General features: G+C 41.5%; 3 protein-coding genes across 4 annotated transcripts; 1 reads left to right on the forward strand and 2 right to left on the reverse strand.

The window, feature by feature from the left end:
• Window positions 1-1,975: 1,975 nt before the first annotated feature.
• Window positions 1,976-5,291, reverse strand: Jhbp16 (Juvenile hormone binding protein 16). Its single transcript, XM_076788682.1, has 4 exons — window positions 5,026-5,291; window positions 3,082-3,344; window positions 2,678-2,789; window positions 1,976-2,598 (listed from the first exon to the last, which is right to left on the reverse strand). Exons 1-4 carry the CDS (start codon window positions 5,090-5,092, stop codon window positions 2,303-2,305), a joined length of 738 nt encoding a protein of 245 aa, XP_076644797.1. The 5' UTR covers window positions 5,093-5,291; the 3' UTR covers window positions 1,976-2,302.
• Window positions 5,292-9,368: 4,077 nt separating this feature from the next.
• LOC143354520 (protein takeout) lies at window positions 9,369-13,720 on the forward strand. 2 transcript variants are annotated; one of them, XM_076788681.1, is made up of 6 exons: window positions 9,369-9,619; window positions 9,718-9,802; window positions 10,281-10,414; window positions 11,212-11,384; window positions 12,452-12,660; window positions 12,818-13,720. In XM_076788681.1, the coding sequence occupies exons 2-6, from the start codon at window positions 9,727-9,729 to the stop codon at window positions 12,967-12,969; spliced, it is 744 nt and encodes a 247-aa protein (XP_076644796.1). In that variant the 5' UTR covers window positions 9,369-9,619; window positions 9,718-9,726; the 3' UTR covers window positions 12,970-13,720. The 2 variants fall into 2 exon arrangements, with proteins under 2 accessions (XP_076644796.1, XP_076644795.1); XM_076788680.1 differs by having other exon boundaries at window positions 9,369-9,802.
• A 23-nt stretch (window positions 13,721-13,743) lies between these two features.
• LOC143354519 (circadian clock-controlled protein daywake) lies at window positions 13,744-16,066 on the reverse strand. Its single transcript, XM_076788679.1, has 5 exons — window positions 15,907-16,066; window positions 15,382-15,474; window positions 15,010-15,276; window positions 14,718-14,876; window positions 13,744-13,961 (listed from the first exon to the last, which is right to left on the reverse strand). The coding sequence occupies exons 1-5, from the start codon at window positions 15,980-15,982 to the stop codon at window positions 13,813-13,815; spliced, it is 744 nt and encodes a 247-aa protein (XP_076644794.1). The 5' UTR covers window positions 15,983-16,066; the 3' UTR covers window positions 13,744-13,812.
• Window positions 16,067-17,863: the final 1,797 nt, after the last annotated feature.

Below are 17,863 nucleotides of genomic sequence, written 5' to 3' on the forward strand. Positions count from 1 at the left end.
AACTCCATTATCTTCTAATTTTATGTAATAGAAAAAAAAATGAAAAGAACCTAAACTTTTGCTCAATGCTCCCTAAAAATATCTTTATGTGCGAGAAAAACTGTAATGAAACGTCCTAGGAAAAAATGGACAGTCTGCAAAAGTATCTGGCGTGAAATTGTTTATTGTTGTACTGTTATTTTTCTATTCAGAAAATTATCACAGTTCGAGAATTTCTTGAGAATCGGAGATTTAGCGTGCAAACGCTTCTTGGACCCGCTGCGTATGCGTTTCGTTCGTGTCACGTCGTCCTTCGTAATACTCGATAATTGGCAATAAAAATTTGACACGGGTAGATCGAAAGTAAGCGGACGTCAGAGGTGGACGTCAGAGACGCACGACGGGCTTAGCGAAGAATGTTAAGCACCGTTAATCAGCACAGTAATTCGTCCGGATCACGACCGATTTTGGTCGTGATTGAACGTTACGACGGATATCGAACGGTTAAATGCTTCCATTGACACCGTGTTATACGCGAAACGCACAGGCACAGAATGGTTAAGATATTTGGTAATACTTTATTCGTCCTATGTCCGTCCTATGACAAATTTTAACAAATGTAACACAAAATCTTTTTCACGCTGTACACAATCCAAAAACTTACGCCGATACAGGCTTAATTTGCACTTGAAATTCACCACTTTTTCATTTTTCTAAACTCACCCTTTGGCAACTCAAGTTTTTCTACAAATTTTCTTAAGCTACTTTGACAAAAAAATATCATTGCATACGTAAAAGCACTGGTGTGAATAAATCACAAGGAACTACAAAATGATACTTCGTTACTTCACTTATCAGTCACAAGATTAATTTGATTTGCAGAAAAGGTGAATTTCCAGAAATATATTTTTGCAGAACTCGAATTCGTTCTGAAGGCTTATGGTTAACTTAGATACGATTTACGCTACGGTTCCAGCGATTACATTTTCATCATGTAACATCTACCGGAAGTCTATATTTTCTCTATTGGTTAAATATCACCGAAAAATATAATTTTATTTCAGTTTGGACGAAATTAATAACACACCTGCTTAATTACCGTTGTTCTAATTTCCCCGTCACGAGTTTAACTCGATACAACAAGGCGAGGGGTTATGTCTGCGGTGTGTTGGTTATAGAGTAGGTGTGTTGGTTCGCTCGGAGTAGTTCGAACAGCATGTGCAATCAATGGAACTTGATTAACATGTGTTATCGGTTTGACAGAATCTTCTGTTCACCTGTTTGCTAAATTGGAACAACAATACCTGTACAGAGGGTTCGCTCGTTCAAGTAAGAGCGGTCGGACTGTTGCTATAAATCTTTTCGATCGATAAGAGCGAAACGATGCACCGATGTTGATACACCATGCTCGTACACCATGAGAATGCGAGGTCAGAGACCGCGCGCTTCTCAAGGCAAGCAGCTATCTCAAGAGAAGAAGAAATCCTTCTGTTCTCCTCTGGTTGCAGCGCACTGATTGTCTCTACCTAAATGTCCCGCGAAAATGCCAGGTAGCATCAATCGAAAATGAAACAAAAATTCTATGTTTGTTGCTTGTACAAGAGTTTAAACGGAAATCATTTTTCTTTTGTATTCACAGTCTTCCGAGGCACGATATTTTCTGGACAGAAAATATTCCTTTACGAAATCGGTACCAAATAGTCGTCAAAAATGCCAATTCTTTGAAAAGAAAAAAATACCGGAAAATTGTGCTAGTGTGCGATTGCTAAGGCATACATATTTTACAATGTACAATTAATATGTACACGTATATTTACATTCAACTATCATACCAGCTTCTATTTGAATAGTATGTTTAAAATGTGAGAATGTCTTCGTTTCTGGCGTAGATCATGGTGATACAAATGAAAAATATTCCTGCGTCATGTTACTGCCTGATTATTTGTCGAAAATATCGTCGAGTATCTTCGTCACCTCGATTCAAGGCCACTATGAGTATTATTTCCAGTTCGTATGTGTTTGCATTTTTTATGGGAACAAAAATGTAGCATCTCATTGAAAAAAAAAACGCAAACGGACAATCGAACAATTTTAGATATTTGTATCACCTTAAACATTACAAATATCATGTATATATTTAATAATATATGTAAATAGTATATTTAGATCAAATATAATATTTAAATATATATTTTATCATATACGTGATATACTTTAAAAATTATTTTCCTATCACTTGAGCACTCAAAAATTGCAAAAATATATCTAGACGGAAATGATTGTTCAAATTTCGTTGTCACACGAGGAGCCACTTGTACGAATTTCAACTTTCGCTCGGCTTTGGTTTGATGATATTTTCGAATGGGAAATGGCGGAACGCGGTCCCGAATATTTCGGTGAAGGCGGTAGAGACAAGATCATTAATCAGTCGCCGGGTTATCAGGAATCCCGGTTGCCAAGTGCCGTTTATTATTTTGTCGAGGACGGTTTCCAGTATCTGATGGCCGGCGAGCAAGTTTGTCACGTGCAGCTTCAGATCTCGAATCGTTTGCACGTCCACGTTAACCTGGATCTTCTGCCCGGGTCTCCTGACGACAGTGGTGGTTTGAACAAGATCATCTGAAACGAACAAATTCTGAGAAAAGAGGTCGCAGGAACTTGCGAACGAAATCCCCGGAAACAATCAATGTTCACTCACAGAGGGCCAACGTGAATTTTCCCTTGTTCGCAACGGAGGACCCGAAAACGTTCGCATTGAACTCGTAGATGCCCGACAGAAATTTTTCGGGGAAGCTCTGAGTATAGACGACCTGAAAATTGAAACGTTTCAAATAGTAATTACGTTAAAAAACAAACTTTATCCCCACTTTAGAATTTCTACATTCTATAGCCAGACATCTCAAGTGTGTCCAAGTGAAAGTTACAAACATATAGAGAAACGCTTCACTGCAGAAGCAACAAAATAGCTACCGAAGGCCACCATCTGCCGCGAACCAACCAGCAAGAGTATTTTATTCGTAGTTATCAAACAAGAATTTTATTTTGTTGAAATCGGCGAGGGACAGGTACCGAATGAAGTGATCGGAGAAGAATGAGTTTTACCTTGTGATGTGGCAGGTCACTGACGAATTTCGTTACTTTACTGGCGGTCCATCCGCTCTCGGTAACGTTCCTCAGCGTTAGAGTGAAACCGAAATTCTGCATTCCCCGTTTGACCGAGATCTCCCGGGCAAAGAACGGGTCGAATGGAGCCACATTGTACGAGGAGAGTCCGGTTTTGAAGTATGGCCGGATCGCGTTCAACGCTTCGCGTATACACGCGTCGAAGCCTGGCACATTTGGATGGCAATCTTTGAAGTGGTCCTCTGAAAGCGGAAAGAAACTTTCTTTATTTCGTTCATACGCAGAGCTGTTCACCGTATGCCCGTACGGGCACCGATTTTCCTGCCCTGGGCACAATGTCGTCAGATCAGGGGAGGGAGCGCGAATCCAGGCGAAAAAATTACCCTCTCTCTCTCTCTCTCTCTCTCTCTCTCTCTCTCAGTGTAACGGAGTACTCGGACGTTACTCGGGATGCAGTGTTAGGGGGCCAGTGGCGTTCAATTACGAGATTCTGGCCCCCCTCCCATTAGCCTAAGGCTGGTTACGGATTTAATTGGTATACCTGGAGACCCCCGAACCGTCCCACAGTGTCGCGAATGGCCATTCTAGAAAATTAATTTTGTGACCTGAAGAAAGAGCAGATAAGATATAAAAAAAATCGATGAAGAAGTTCCTCATTAATGCCTGTTATTTTCGAAGTTTTTGTAAAGTTTTTGAATGAACGTCTAGCCGTTTTACCATCATTTGTGGAGCCATTTCCTCCTGCTTTCCTAAAATGCCCATTCGGTCCACCGTAAGGTGCTACAAAGATTTTAAAAAATTGTGACAGCCAGCTTAGAAGATATTTGCAACTAATTTTTATCGGAATCCCTTCTATACAGTTTGAACTTAATGCAATAAAAATGTCAAGATGGGATCTTTTGTGATTTTCTAGTTCTACTCTATTAAAGTCAACTAACCGGCATGGAAAACTGGTACTTGAAAAATCTCTAAAAATTATTGTAAAGGACTTTATTGACGAACTTTGTGAACATTAATGTGAATATTTACTTATGTTAATATAAAATATCGCGCATAGAAGCTTAAAGATTCATATGTATTGCTCTGATATAGTTTTCTTTATAACAAATATAAACGTACGATTTCGCCATATTACGGTTCAGAGTTTTCACGTATTGATTTCGATACTTGTATCGCTATTACACGAATTATTATGGGTATAATTAGGCTGAGTAAACTAAAATGGCCATTCGCGACGCTGTGCGTCCCTTCGGGCGTCCGAGAGTCCCTCCCAGGGACGACGGGAATCCGTAACCTGGATTACCACCTCGTCAAAAAAAAATGCTAATGTACAAACACGGTTGGGAACCATTTCCAGTGAAACGAGAGACAGGTTTCCACTTAGGAATTTAAAACGTAATGTCCTAGTTGGATGCCACGAAGGTCGTAAATAAGCGATAGCAATTTTCCTGTACGTAATCATTACACGCAGCACGCGAATGAGACAGCAAGTGAAACGAACGTACACATCGAGGAGAAAGTGGAAATTCTAATGAGAATACCGAAATTCGAATTCAATCAGATTTGGTCGACTTCGTCGAAATTTCCACTCGACTGTCTGCGTTCGCGTTATGTAGGTGATTTACAGTGATATCACAGTCCGTGAGAGTTTTCTCCTTGCATAATTTTCAGTTACGTTCTCCGCGCAATATTCTCCCACGACAAAGCAAATGTTATGTCAATATACTACCGCGAACTTTCATTGAAACCGATCGAACGGTATTGAACTTTATCAATATAAATATAAACACGAATGAAATTGTTCCTACCATAAGAGACGTTCGCTGATTTCTAAATTGAACACGTTCCTCGTCCGGGTCTTCGTAAAATAAATAAATGCCATTTGACGTGATCGAGTAGGGGCCACGTGTTTGGTTTTCTTACCGAAATCTCCGGCCGAGGACGCGGCTACGATGGCAAGGACCACGAGGACACCGTAGATCGGTCGCATCTTCGTCGAGGCGATCGATAATGACACGGCGCACACGCGGTAAGTGCGATCCTCGTTGCGGAACACGAGGCGCAATTCCAGAAACCGGGTGAACACGCGAACGATGCTTACGCTTTCACTCTCGACGGCACATCTGAGAGAAGGGTTACAACGCGGCGGGTTCCTTCGCCAACACCGGGCAAATGCCACGATCGTGAACTGACCGGATCCCGCACCGACACCGTACGCAAACAAGCGGGACTAAAATCGGCGGAACCATTCATTTTTCACCTAACCGCGGCTTCGTTCCTGTATGTATCCATCCCAGCCTGCTCCTCGAGAATTTAACCTCGGCCCGGCCCACAGTGTCGCGAATGGCCATTTTAGGTGGAGAACAGTCATATTCTTCTTTCGGAATGTTTACAGAGCCTAATTATACCCATAGCAATTCATTTAATAGCGATACAAGTATCGAAATCAATACGTGAAAACTCCGAACCGTAATACGGCGAAACCGTACGTTTATATTTCTGCTAAAGAAAATTATGTCAGAGCAATACATATGAATCTTCAAGCTTCTATATTGACATAAGTAAATATTTACATTAATGTTCACAAAGTTCGTTAATAAAGTCCTTTACAATAATTTTTAGAGATTTTTTAACACTAGGTTTACGGAGCACTAGAAGTGACTATTTTACATTACTTTATAAAAATAACACGAATGTATCTATCAAAATTTGCAGCCACTTTTTAAAATGATATGTACCCAAAGGAATCAATTTGTTGAATAATTCCTCATGGACGCATCTTTACAATCTCAATATTCGTAAATTAAAAATATTAGAATCCGTCATTTTGACGGGTTCCGTAAATCTAGTGTTAAGTACCAATTTCCTATGCCGGTTAGTTTACCTATTGCGTTAAGTTCAAACTATATAGAAGGGATTCTGATAAAAATTAGTTGCAAATATCTTCTAAGCTGGCTGTCACAATTTTTGTAGCACCTTACGGTGGACCGAATGGGCACTCTAGGAAAGCAGAAGTGGCTCCACAAATAATGGTAACACGGGTAGACGTTTCTTCAAAAACTATACAAAAACCTCGAAAATAACGCATTAATAAGGAACTTCTTGAACGATTTTTTTATATCTGCTCCTTCTTCGGGTCACAACATTAATTTTCTAAATTTCGAAAAATTTGTTCGCGAAACGAAAGATTTATATTTAAATTTATATCCTTGGCTTTATATGCCCCTTACAGTGCACAAATTATTATTTCATAGAAATAAGTAAATCATGCCTACTGCCAATTGGCATGATGTCTGAAGAGGCTCAAGAAGCTCGCAACAATGACATAAGAAGGTTTAGGATTGGCCACACAAGGAAGACGGCTACACTGAGCCGTCGAAGTCGTACGCCTAAAATGGCGGATACGAAAAATTCGAGACGAGTCTTTGGTTAATTATACACGTTGCCGAAATTAATCCGGTCTTCAAGGTCGCAGCAAATCATCGTTTACGCGATGATCGAGAAAGGAGTTTGGAGAAGAGAACGATATAAATTGCCGAGGTGTATTGGTTTTGGGGACAGGAGTGCCCCGATTCGACGTTGTAGTGAATTATCGCGTTAATTAGCTTTGTTTGTTGGAAGTAGTAGGCTGTGCAAGGGTTTTTCGGCAGCAGTGGTTGTAATGAAATGTATAAATATCATATGTAAAATGCGAAAAATGCTGCCACCGCATTTGTTCGAAGGGAAAAGCCGCAATTGGTGAACAGGGTGATCATTGACATTTCTTAACTATTGCCGAAATATTTTGAGAACATGTTTTCGCGCCCATTGCATTTTTATATATCTACCAAGGCTAAATCTCCATATCCAGTTCTTTCGATCTTTATAATTACGTAATTGCTGGATTTCTCCTGGCCCCTTCTTGTGATGCTTGTTAGCACCGTCGGCGTAAAAAAGCAGGCACAAAATAACGCAGTACGCAGTAGAAACAGCCGGCAAAACACATTTAGTGCGACTGCAAAACCCATTTGTTATCTAGAACACAGGAATGATTGTAAACGTATGCGAGATTTAGAAAATGGACAACAGAAAGCTGTCTAGGAATTTCACAACGATTTATCAGCACAATTAGTATTCAAGATGGAGAGAAAACGATGGAAAAAAAGTGGCGGGAAAAAATTTCTGATGTGAAGTGGACTATACGCGGATCCAGCCATAAGAATTCCTTTCTCTGATCGCCAAAAAACAAATTTCAATGGGAATAAAATTTTGGTTCAAAAAATAAACTAGGTTAATTACTGTGGAGCTGCCAATTACTTTGCCTGTATTAATTATACTTATTTTTAAGCATAATGAATATTAAAAAGAGATATTAAATCTTTTTCATTGAAATCAGTTAAATGTTTTGTATCTGTCTTCTAATATTCATTATGCTTTAAAAATAAGTACAATTAATATAGGCACAGTAATTAGCACCCCCCACAGTAATTAATTAACACATTGCGAGTTGTCGGCGAAAATACATCACACCATCTTACTGGGGAAAGTTGATTACGTAATAACTATTATGTAACATATTTCGATCAAATCGTAGATAAAGTTCGTGCGTGCAACATCGCGATTAGAAAGAAATTGTGTGAAACAGTCTTGAGAACGACCTCGAAAAGAATTGTATTAAAAAAATTCTTGAAACAATATAAATACAACTACATATATTTAAAAATTGTTGTACACGCCAAACAATATTTTTTTCCCGCTTTCGTTATTTCGTGTCAGCAGTACTCTGATCAAATAAAAATGAATACATTTTTTCTAATTGTTATTTCAATGAAATGCAATGACATAAGAAGATAAAAATCTTCTTTAAGACGTTGGTTAATTAAAATACAATCAATTCCGAAGTAATTTGTATTAAAGCTGCTGACTTTTGTCATAAACGCATAAAATCCGCTGTCCAGTTATTATTCGTCAATTGAAACATTGAACGGAAGAAAACCATGAAGAAGAGGGGCTAAACCATTCAGTTGCACCTGTGTTCAGACAACCCGACGTACACCGACGTAAGACCTGTTGAGTTACTATTGCAACACCGGGAACAGACGAGAAACACGCACGAGCTCTTGACGGAAACTTTTTTCATTTTTCTAACATGGATTCATAGTTTTCTTTCAATATTACAATGCAATATATCAAACACTTGTTCGTCACGACATTCACCCTCATCAATTGGAGTGAAATTGATTTCAAATGTGTCTAATTAGTTGAAAATAATATAAAAATATTTACGTTTTATGTTTCTTCTACTAATTTTTAATTTTTTTTTATCTACCCACAAGGCTTTTAGAATAGAGGTATACCGAGAGGAAGCCTAAGAATCTTCTTTCATATCACTACAAACAAAATTATTATATCACTAGGGCTGACTTGCTTGTTCACAATAGAAGTTTCCATCGCTGTCGGAGGATCTATCAAAAAGTCAACCATGCATTTTGAAAAATGGTGAAACAATTTCCAGCAGACGATGCGTTAATAAACTTACATAAAATCCGCGCAATAATATTAGCAACTAAGGCCATCTCTGTGACATCGATATTTCCCGGCGTTCATTCCGCGTGCTCAGTCTACCGAAAATGTTCATTGCACAATGTAGCAATCTTAATTACAGTCTAATGGAAACTGCTAGTCGAACAACCGATCCCTTCTATCGGTTTTACATTGTAAATCCGGCGTCGATGTTGCGACATCGATTCCGCTTCTTAAACGCCGCTTTAATCCCTGATAATTCATTGTTAGTTTTCTTGTCCCGCCGTTGCTCACTATTATACGTTCGTACGTTATTAACGTGGTGGAAAACCATCGCATTATTCGCAATTAGGCAGGCAGCGTTCGTACAGGCTGGAGATCCTCTTAGAAAGTCCTTTGTTATAAAAGCACGCAACCTTTGTTCGGAAACCTTCTCGCGGCGAGCCTCCGCGAAATGATTCGCACGAAAGTTTGCTGCTCGAACTAAATTATTTGGAATCGGTAAATTATTTGGAATCGATTCAGGAAAGCATAAAGCATCCATTTTCCCATACACTGTGAAGCCTAAGTTTCGATTCCTTTCATCTGGAAACTGTAATTTTCCTCTGATCGGCGCGTTTCTTTTTCCCGCGGCAGAAATAGATGAAAAATAAATCGATACCGGAGACCTCGGACTAAAATATAATTTTTTTTTTCCTCGGCGACTCGGCGAGCGACTCGGCGAGCGACTCGGCGACGGCCGCGGCGACGGCGGCGGCTGCAGGCGCAGCCTTGCCAGTTCGACGTCGACTCCTGGCAAGATTGGAAAAAGATCGAAGAGTATCTAGGGTACTTTCGACGGTCTAACATGGCCTGAGACTCGTCTGTCGTCGTAGACGAAGAAGGCGCAGGTGCACGTTGCAAGTAGTGAAAGTATCCCGAGTGCAGTTACGATCTAGCATCTGTCAATGCCCTCTTGCATAGTCAGTCTCGCAGCAGCGGTGCCGTTTCGCCGAGGAACCGGGTTCTGAGGCACGTTTATCGAAAGCGCGCGAGTCTTCCGGGTGGATCTGTCAGACAGGAAGAACCGAGGACCCACGAAAAATCATCGTTTCTTCGCTTCGTGTTCAGCAGTGATCCAGGATGATAGGACCGATGATGTTACTCCTCCTCTTGTTGGCCGTGAGCGGCTCGACTTCTCTCTCCGTCGACTCAAATCGTGAGTAGAAACGATTTTTCGACTGCGATCGCCGCTTCCGCGATCGTTCGATCCGCTTCCTGTTCGGCGTGACCGCTTTCAGAGTCAAGTTTGCCGATAACGTGAAAGTGGTCCTGATTGAAAATTGAAACAGGAAGGGATCGATTTTTCCCACCGAAAGCGATACAGGGATCGTTGTTAAACGGAGTTCGGACTTTTAAGCTGGTGCCCCGTAATAGTAATGGTAACTGCGATAATTGCGTGAATGTTACGTAACGGTGTCTGGTAAAGAGAGCACTCGTAACCCCGAGGAATTTCGCTCGAATTTCACAATATGTTCGAACGAAATCCTGTGCTCGGCACCTAATCGTCCCGGTCGATGCGGTCTCCTCTCGGTTTTATCCTGACATGTCACCCGTGACAGTTTCGCTGACTTGTTAATAGGACTCTCCTATTAATTGTCGACATTTTTCCTAATTTCTATGTTACACTGTTCCAGCCGAATACGTGAAACAATGTTCAAGGAGCGATCCGAAGCTGAAGTCGTGCCTGATCAACGCCCTCCATCACCTGAGACCGTACTTGAGCGACGGAATACCTGAAATTGAGCTGCCGTCCGTTGAACCCTTTCGCGTAAGCTCGTACTACTCTCTCTACATGAAAATGTTCGTTTGTATTTACCTTGTCTTAATTACGTAAACAACGCCCCGTAAGTACCGACACCTTCTTAATCTTCCTCCGATTACAGTCGACGATGTCTTTCTCATTTTTTCAAACTAGAATTCAAATTTATTCAATAACATATTTTCGATTCTGTTCTATTGCCTTTTACCATTTTTCGAGGTAATTTATAAAGGCTATAGAAAATTTGGGTAAGGGACGCAATTACTGTAAGGGTACCAATTACTGTGCCTGTATCAATTATAGCTATTTTTCAAATTTATTGGGTTGTCCGGAAAGTTCGTGCCGATTTTTAAGGGAAACTCGAAGGGAAATTAAACTTTAAGGGAAATTAGTGATTTTTGACTGGGTTTAGAAATGCATTTTTATTATAAGATACCCGGACAAACCGAATTTTATTGGAGTCTTTCGAATTCAGAAGGGTTAAAACAGCATCCCCTATAATAAATTTTAAATATCCAGTTGTGGTTTCGTTAATCAAATTACTCTGATTTTGTAAGAATCTCTGAGGTTGATATTTCCTCTTAACGTGTTAATATCTCTTTTTAAATATTTATTACGCTTTAAAAATAAGTATAAATTCATATATAGACACGGTAATCGGTATCCCCACAGTGATTGGGTCCCTAGATCTTTATTCGGTTTGCACACCGAGAACACGAAGAGCTGTAAATGTGAAAGAAATTTGAATGTCGATCAGTTTCACATCCGTTATACGAAATGTTCTCTACTCTGGCCCGTTTCGACAGATGGACGAGCTGACTCTGTCCCTGACAGGTGGTACAAACGGTTACAAGGTACAGCTACGCGAACTGTTCGTGAGGGGAGCGAGCAACTACACCGTTGAGGATATTAAACTCGGCTCACCCTTCGAGGCTATTGTGCGAATGCCAGCCCTTATCTTGGACGCGCATTATTCCAGGTTCGTTTCATCCATCGAAATACTCCTGCTCTACTTACACGAGCCGTAGCCACCTCGAGAGCGACACCACCTTTTAAGATGCGCACCGCCAAAACAGAGTTCTGCAGAATTACAATTGAATTACTCCAGGAATTATAATTACAAAGTAATTGAATTACAATTCGATCATATTGTAATTTATAATTCAGATCTTCGTTCGATTAACTTACGATGTAATTTTTAATTGCAATTGGAGTACAATTACGAAATACTTTGTAATTAAATTACATTAATTACGAATTACGATCAGACTTGTGCGGATTTACAATTGAATTACTCCAGGAATTATAATTACAAAGTAATTGAATTCCATTGTAATTTATAATTCAGATCTTCGTTCAATTAAATTACAATGTAATATTTAATTGCAATGGAGTACAATTACAAAATACTCTGTAATTAAATTACATTAATTACGATTGTGCAATTGAATTAGCACAACTCTGGCGCCAAAAGTGAACAAACATGCCCACCGTATAATGCGTATACACTAAACATCCTAAGATCCATAAACATCTAGGATCCAACGAAAGCAATTAGACTGCGGATCTTTATGCAAATTGTTGTTTTCTCATAAATCCATAAAATCCGCAGTCTATTTATTGTGTTCCCAAAATGTACATCCTTTAAAAATATGATTCCTGAGGTGATTTAAAGTGAGTTTTTCGTTTGCGAAAATGTTCTCCGCGATTTCGTTAAGGAGTTGTCAACGAAAAACGCGGACCAATCAGAACGCGGCTACAGCGGACGGATTCCGATTGGCATTGGCTGAGCCGAAATCCGGCCGCTGTAGCCGCGCTCTGATTGGTCCGTGTTATTCGTGGATAACTCCTTAACGAAGCCGTGGAGAACATTTTCGCAAAGGAGAAATTTACTCCAAATGATCTTACGAATCACCTGTTTCAAGCACGACATTCTTTGGTCACCCTGTAGAAATGCACTCGGGAACTGAAATATCGATTTGCGAATACTAATCTGAACAATAATAATTACACACATGTTTCACTGATTGACATTTGATGGATCAGTTCAGGGGTGCTGATCATTCTACCAGCCAGCGGCAACGGAACGTTCCACGCCCGATTCGACGACGTCAGGGCTCTGGTCAAGGGCACGGTGTCGACGAAAATCCGCGACCAGAAGACGTACCTAAACGTGGAGAACCTTGACGTCGTCCTGGATGTTAAGAACGTGCACATGAGGGTTCGCAAGATCTTTAATAATAATCGAATACTCAGTAAGTATCCAATTCCGGGGGGGCATTCTTCGAAGCAATTTTAAACATATTTTCAAAATGGCCGCCGTCCGTCTCGACGGAGGCAGAATGGCTTTATAGACACGCGAAACTCGAAAATTACGATAGTTTATTCAATCGGAAACGATTACTTTTGCAGCGGAAGCAACAAATCTGTTCCTCAGAGAAAACGGACAGGAAGTGTTGAAAGCGATGGAGCCGCAGCTGAAGAGGAAACTGTCCGTGCTTTTCGCTGGCATCGTGAATCAATTGTTGCGTCACGTGCCGGTCGAAGTATTCCTTCTACCTTGAACAGATTCTTTTCCTTGTTGCTACTCTGAACACTGATATTCCGATTGTATCGGGTCGGTGGGAGATAAATGGCCGTTACAGGTTGACGTAATTGCGAACGTAAACATTACTTAACGTTAGAATAAAGCGTAGAGGGCAGCAGCTTTGATCCACGGAATTACATGGTATTCTATCTACTCGCACGAATGATGATCGGCCATTCATTTTTCCCATGAACCCTACCATTACTTGTTTAAGGAAAACACTATAGTAACACTAGGTTCACGGTTCATGTTTACTTCACGGTTGTCGTTCGACAAATTTATTTACAAACGGGTAAAAATTTTGGATAGATACATTTCCAGTAAATGATACAAAATAGTTTTAGCGCTCCGTAAACCTAGTGTTAGGACAAGATTGTAAACAGAGTTGCAACACAATGATGTAACGGATAGATCGAATCGAACAACAGAGTAGTTACGGAGCTTAGCTTTAGTTCGAGGTTACATGTAATCTGGAGTTCACGTAGGAATACAAACTGTACGTATGTATATATTTTTTAATAGATGTTCCCTTGTTGTTCTCCCGGTGAAACGTCGTCCAAAGAAAAGTTTCAACGAATTGGTATTTAGCATTGGTTTATTTACATCTCATTCGATAACAATCCGTCTTAACAAATCGTCTGACAGGCTACCCGTTAGAAGACGCTAGAGGAGCCAGTGCTTAAACAAAGAAATCGTTTGAACGGTCTGCTCCTGTGTTGTTCCCGTCGCGCGACATTAACGCGCAAACTCCTTGAGACCTACCTCTATCTTACACCGATTTCAATACGCGTTTAATTAATTACTATAGCTCGAGCATAGCTCAAGGGAACACCGTCGAGAACGGTATCTTCGAGAAGAAGCGGTTGGTCAGCTCCGTGAGGATCGGGTCCCACGAAGTCTTCAGGTACGGCAACATTCCGCGGTACACCGTGGGCCAGTACTCGTTGGCGAAGAAGATGGCCGCGTTGTCTGAAAGAAGTTTTTTCCCCGTTTTTAGTGAAACTCGAGAGAGAATTTGTTTTCGGTCGATTATCATGGAAGAAAACTTGACTCGATTGATAGGCTATCTCGGAAAAATTGCGCGCGTTCAGGCGAATGATAACGCAACAGCGGAACACGGGGGAACCGTCTTAGGTAAGGGACGACGCAATTGGCCGACAGCGTTACAACAGGTGAGTGATATAAAGGCGAAGTGGAATTGTCAGAAGCAAATAACAGGAGAGAATGTGGCAAATGCATGCTAATTAAGCGCCTCCTGCAAAGTCTCCCGACTGTGGTGACTCGAGTTCCCCATGCATTTCCAACGACATAACATTACGCAATGATAACGCACCGAAATCACATGGTATGACTAATGAAAGCTTGCGCCGATTCAGAGTGACCGTAAATAGCCGCCACTCGATAGCATCCCGATGTTTACATTACGTCATACCGCCTTCTACAATGTTTGTGGGAAACGGTGAGCCGCTCTATTCTCAAGCAAACTGTAGCAATTAACACTAAACGTACCGAGCTATAAATGTAACATGCCTTATAAAAATAACAAGATTTAATTTATCTAGACTTTGCGCGGTTCTCGTTGCAATCCGTGCTCTACTAAAGATATTTATTGAATCATTGAAAGCATCTTTATAATTTCAATGATTGTCAAATAAAAAATCTAAAACCATAGAGCTATAGTGGTAGTACGTTTAGTGTTAAACCGCGCGGCGGCGAGACACTTACTCATCTCCATGTTTCCGTGGAAGAGATCGCTGAACCAGAACTTCAGGTATCCGACTTCGGGTGTCAAGATGAAGTGTTCGACGACCCATATGTCGTCGACGATGTGTCCGGTGATATTCCAGTTTGCCTGGATGTCCTCCACGGTGAAGTTGAAGAATCCTGTTGGAAAGAAGCAGAATTAGCTGTATGCTTTCGAACATTCTTTTTTTAATAAAGAGCAAATTAAAGATAGCGATGAGCCAACAGTATCTTTGGAAATTCGTGTGATTAGTATGCGAAGAGGTAAATATACCAGTTCCTCCAATTTGGAAACTGCCCAGAGATCCCTCGGCCTCGTATTCACCCTCGATCAGCATCTTCGGCACTTCCATGTCTACTTCCAAGTGGAACAGGTCGTTGATCAACTCCGGTTTCACGGAGAGGAAATGCGATTTCTTGAAACCATAAGTTCTCACATTGGAGGCGTTCAAGTTTCCGCGCAGCAGGCCGCTGTCGTAAGTCGTCACATGATTATCGATCAAGTAAGGGTCCAAAACTGGCATATCCAACTCCGGTATTCCTGTTTCCGACAAATTATTCACATAGAGAATAACAGCCGGTCAGTTGTGTCTCTAAATTGACGTCTTTCGTATAGATAAACAAACAAACGTTTACAATGCTGTACCTTCTAGGAATGTGGGCCATGATTCCTGAATAGCGAGTCTCAGGCAAGACGCAAAGTCGTCCGCGTCCCTCTTGCATGTTTTTATGGTCGCAGCTGCGGAATTATGAAATCCATCAAACTGGGTCGATCGAATTAATTGCAACGATGCAAATATATTTACGGGCCGCGACGCGGGGCACACGAAACCCAGTGAATGGCGGTTCGCCGATTTCGCTAAAATTCAAGCTACCTCTACGCGCGCGAGTCCCACGCTAACTTTCTAACTCGCTGGTCCAGCAGCATCGACCGATCTGAGGGGGCCCGCCGCAAAATTATCTCGCAACAAAGGAAATCGGACAATTCGATTCGAATCTAATTCTAACACCTCGGGATTCATTTGATCGTTCGGAAGAAAATTGGGAAAGGATTTCAAAGCGGTCGACAACCGAGTCGACGGACTCCGATCGAAAGATCGCAGGGTGACACCCCCGCGGGAATAGATCGAAAGGGATCGGCCGGTGCCGATGTTCGGTGAGAAGAACTTACGAAGCTGGTAACCGCCGGCGACGAGGGCAACACAGCAAAACGCCACACAGATCGCAGTGACGGCTCGGTACGACATTCTGCTCGGTTAAAAATCTTCCAGCTAGCCTCGCCAATTATAAGCGGTTCGTTTATATAGTTTCCAGCGCCAAGGACTCCGGGCAAAGCTACGTTGCAAAATTGCATGTCATTAAAGCGCGCCAACACGTGAGAGGCAAGAAGCGGCATGGTGGCACGGTGTGCGCACCAGGTGCCCCGTGCCCTCCGCCGCCGCCGCCGCCCCTGCTCGCGGGGCTGGAACTCGGCCGGGAGAGAATTCCGGGGAATGCGTTACGCGCTCTTCTTTTGTTAGGTTTTACCTTTGCCGACTAGTCACCGGAGCCCGAGGAGGCTGATCTTGCCTCGGCTTTTCTGTCACTGCATCGGCATCCCGGGCTTGGTGTCGACGGCTTGGCTAACCGTGCGCTCTATCGTCATCGCGCGCTTTTCTCGCTTGCGCTGCACGCCGTTCCTCCCTCTGTAACCCGCCTCTCGTCTACGCGTTCTCAGAACCGCTATCGGAATAATTTCCACGCTTGTTTACCTTCTAACACTCCGCTAACATTATTTTTGTTGCAACCCAACGATATCTCGGTTCCAACTATCGGCTGAGAACTAGGGCTGCGGAGGGCTTGACGGGGGTGGGGGCAGGAGGACAACAAAAAGACGGATCGACCGTGTACGTGCTGCAAAATTTGGCCATACTTTTCATTATTCGAATATTCTGACCCAGTCCCTTTCAGCAAGCGCCCTGGACCGCCGCCACAGTGGGCGAAAACGAAATTTCTTTTGTTTTTAAATAAATATGTGATTTTTCAAGAACATTCCAAAGGAAGCAAATCCGAAAAAAAATTTTTTGTCCTGCCCTACGACCCACAGGAGGCCGGCTAACTTCGAGGAGAAAATTAAGAACGTGAAATTGTCTCCTTTCACGTGATTTTTCCAATATTCGAGTACAATTTAAAAGAGAACTATTAGAAATAGCCGAGTTGGGTTTAGACAATACGAAAGCTTACATCTTCTAGGATTTAAAACGATGTTGAAACAAGTAATTGTTATTACATTTTGAAAATTTAAGTTTTTTCAAGGGAGCACAAGTTTTTCACCTAAATTTGAACTTTAAGTATGCACATCTCAGCCGGAACCTAATAGAACCTTGCACCGACTATACTGTGATTAGCTATGATTAGTTGACCAAACAATGCAAAAAAATTCATTTCCGACAACTTGCAACAAATCTACCAGAAATTGCAGATTTACTTCAGGAATATTAATACAGAGGAACAGGTATATTAATTCCACTTATTCTATAATTTGTTTAAAACCTGTGTAATTAATAAACACCGTGAAAATTCAAATTGATTTTTGTTGCAATTTGACGCTATAAATCATTCCTTTTTACCTACTCATTCAATTATCTCTAATGGTTTAGAAGTTATTATTTTAGAGCGCCAAAATGGCATTTTCACCCACTGTGCGCCGATGCGCAAAACTGAGGGCAATGTGACGTCAGCGGGAAAAATGTTGTCATAAGCCGAACCATCGAAAGGAGACGCAGTTCGTTGCCCGCCTAGTCGGTTATGCCCGGGGAACCAAATTCTCTGCCCGCACGGGCAAATGCTGAACTGTTCTAACCTCTTCTGGTCCGGCATGGACGCCATAGTGCCCAGGGACAAAAAGAGCGTTGCCTAACATGGTGGCCGTATTAATACGGTCATAAATATTACTACGGTAATAAATAAACTTGCTAAAATTTAACTTGGCAAAAACGGAAAATTGAATCGTTTACCCTCCAAAGTTGCCAGCCCTCCGAAGATTAAACAATGCGCCCGCGCGTGGAATTAGGGCGTTTTCTATTCAACCTCTTTCGTTTCTCCTCTTTCTTAACGTGACTTTTAGACGTTGCAAATTTCCTGTGTCG

The sequence above is a fragment of the Halictus rubicundus genome, chromosome 5 (genome assembly GCF_050948215.1).
Source record: "Halictus rubicundus isolate RS-2024b chromosome 5, iyHalRubi1_principal, whole genome shotgun sequence".
NCBI classification, from domain to species: domain Eukaryota; kingdom Metazoa; phylum Arthropoda; class Insecta; order Hymenoptera; family Halictidae; genus Halictus; species Halictus rubicundus.

What these genes read in the sequence shown, in the direction of transcription:
- Jhbp16 (XM_076788682.1), bottom strand. Translation starts at nt 5,092, where the DNA reads ATGCGACCGATCTACGGTGTCCTCGTGGTCCTTGCCATCGTAGCCGCG. An exon ending in GTCCTCGGCCGGAGATTTCG is followed by an intron (nt 3,345 to 5,025) that starts GTAAGAAAACCA and finishes TTCCGCTTTCAG; the next exon opens with AGGACCACTTCAAAGATTGC. An exon ending in GTGACCTGCCACATCACAAG is followed by an intron (nt 2,790 to 3,081) that starts GTAAAACTCATT and finishes TTCAATTTTCAG; the next exon opens with GTCGTCTATACTCAGAGCTT.
- LOC143354520 (XM_076788680.1), top strand. Translation starts at nt 9,727, where the DNA reads ATGATAGGACCGATGATGTTACTCCTCCTCTTGTTGGCCGTGAGCGGC. An exon ending in TCTCTCCGTCGACTCAAATC is followed by an intron (nt 9,803 to 10,280) that starts GTGAGTAGAAAC and finishes ACACTGTTCCAG; the next exon opens with CCGAATACGTGAAACAATGT. An exon ending in TAATAATAATCGAATACTCA is followed by an intron (nt 12,661 to 12,817) that starts GTAAGTATCCAA and finishes TTACTTTTGCAG; the next exon opens with CGGAAGCAACAAATCTGTTC.
- LOC143354519 (XM_076788679.1), bottom strand. Translation starts at nt 15,982, where the DNA reads ATGTCGTACCGAGCCGTCACTGCGATCTGTGTGGCGTTTTGCTGTGTT. An exon ending in ATGGCCCACATTCCTAGAAG is followed by an intron (nt 15,277 to 15,381) that starts GTACAGCATTGT and finishes TGTCGGAAACAG; the next exon opens with GAATACCGGAGTTGGATATG. An exon ending in TTTCCAAATTGGAGGAACTG is followed by an intron (nt 14,877 to 15,009) that starts GTATATTTACCT and finishes TCTTTCCAACAG; the next exon opens with GATTCTTCAACTTCACCGTG.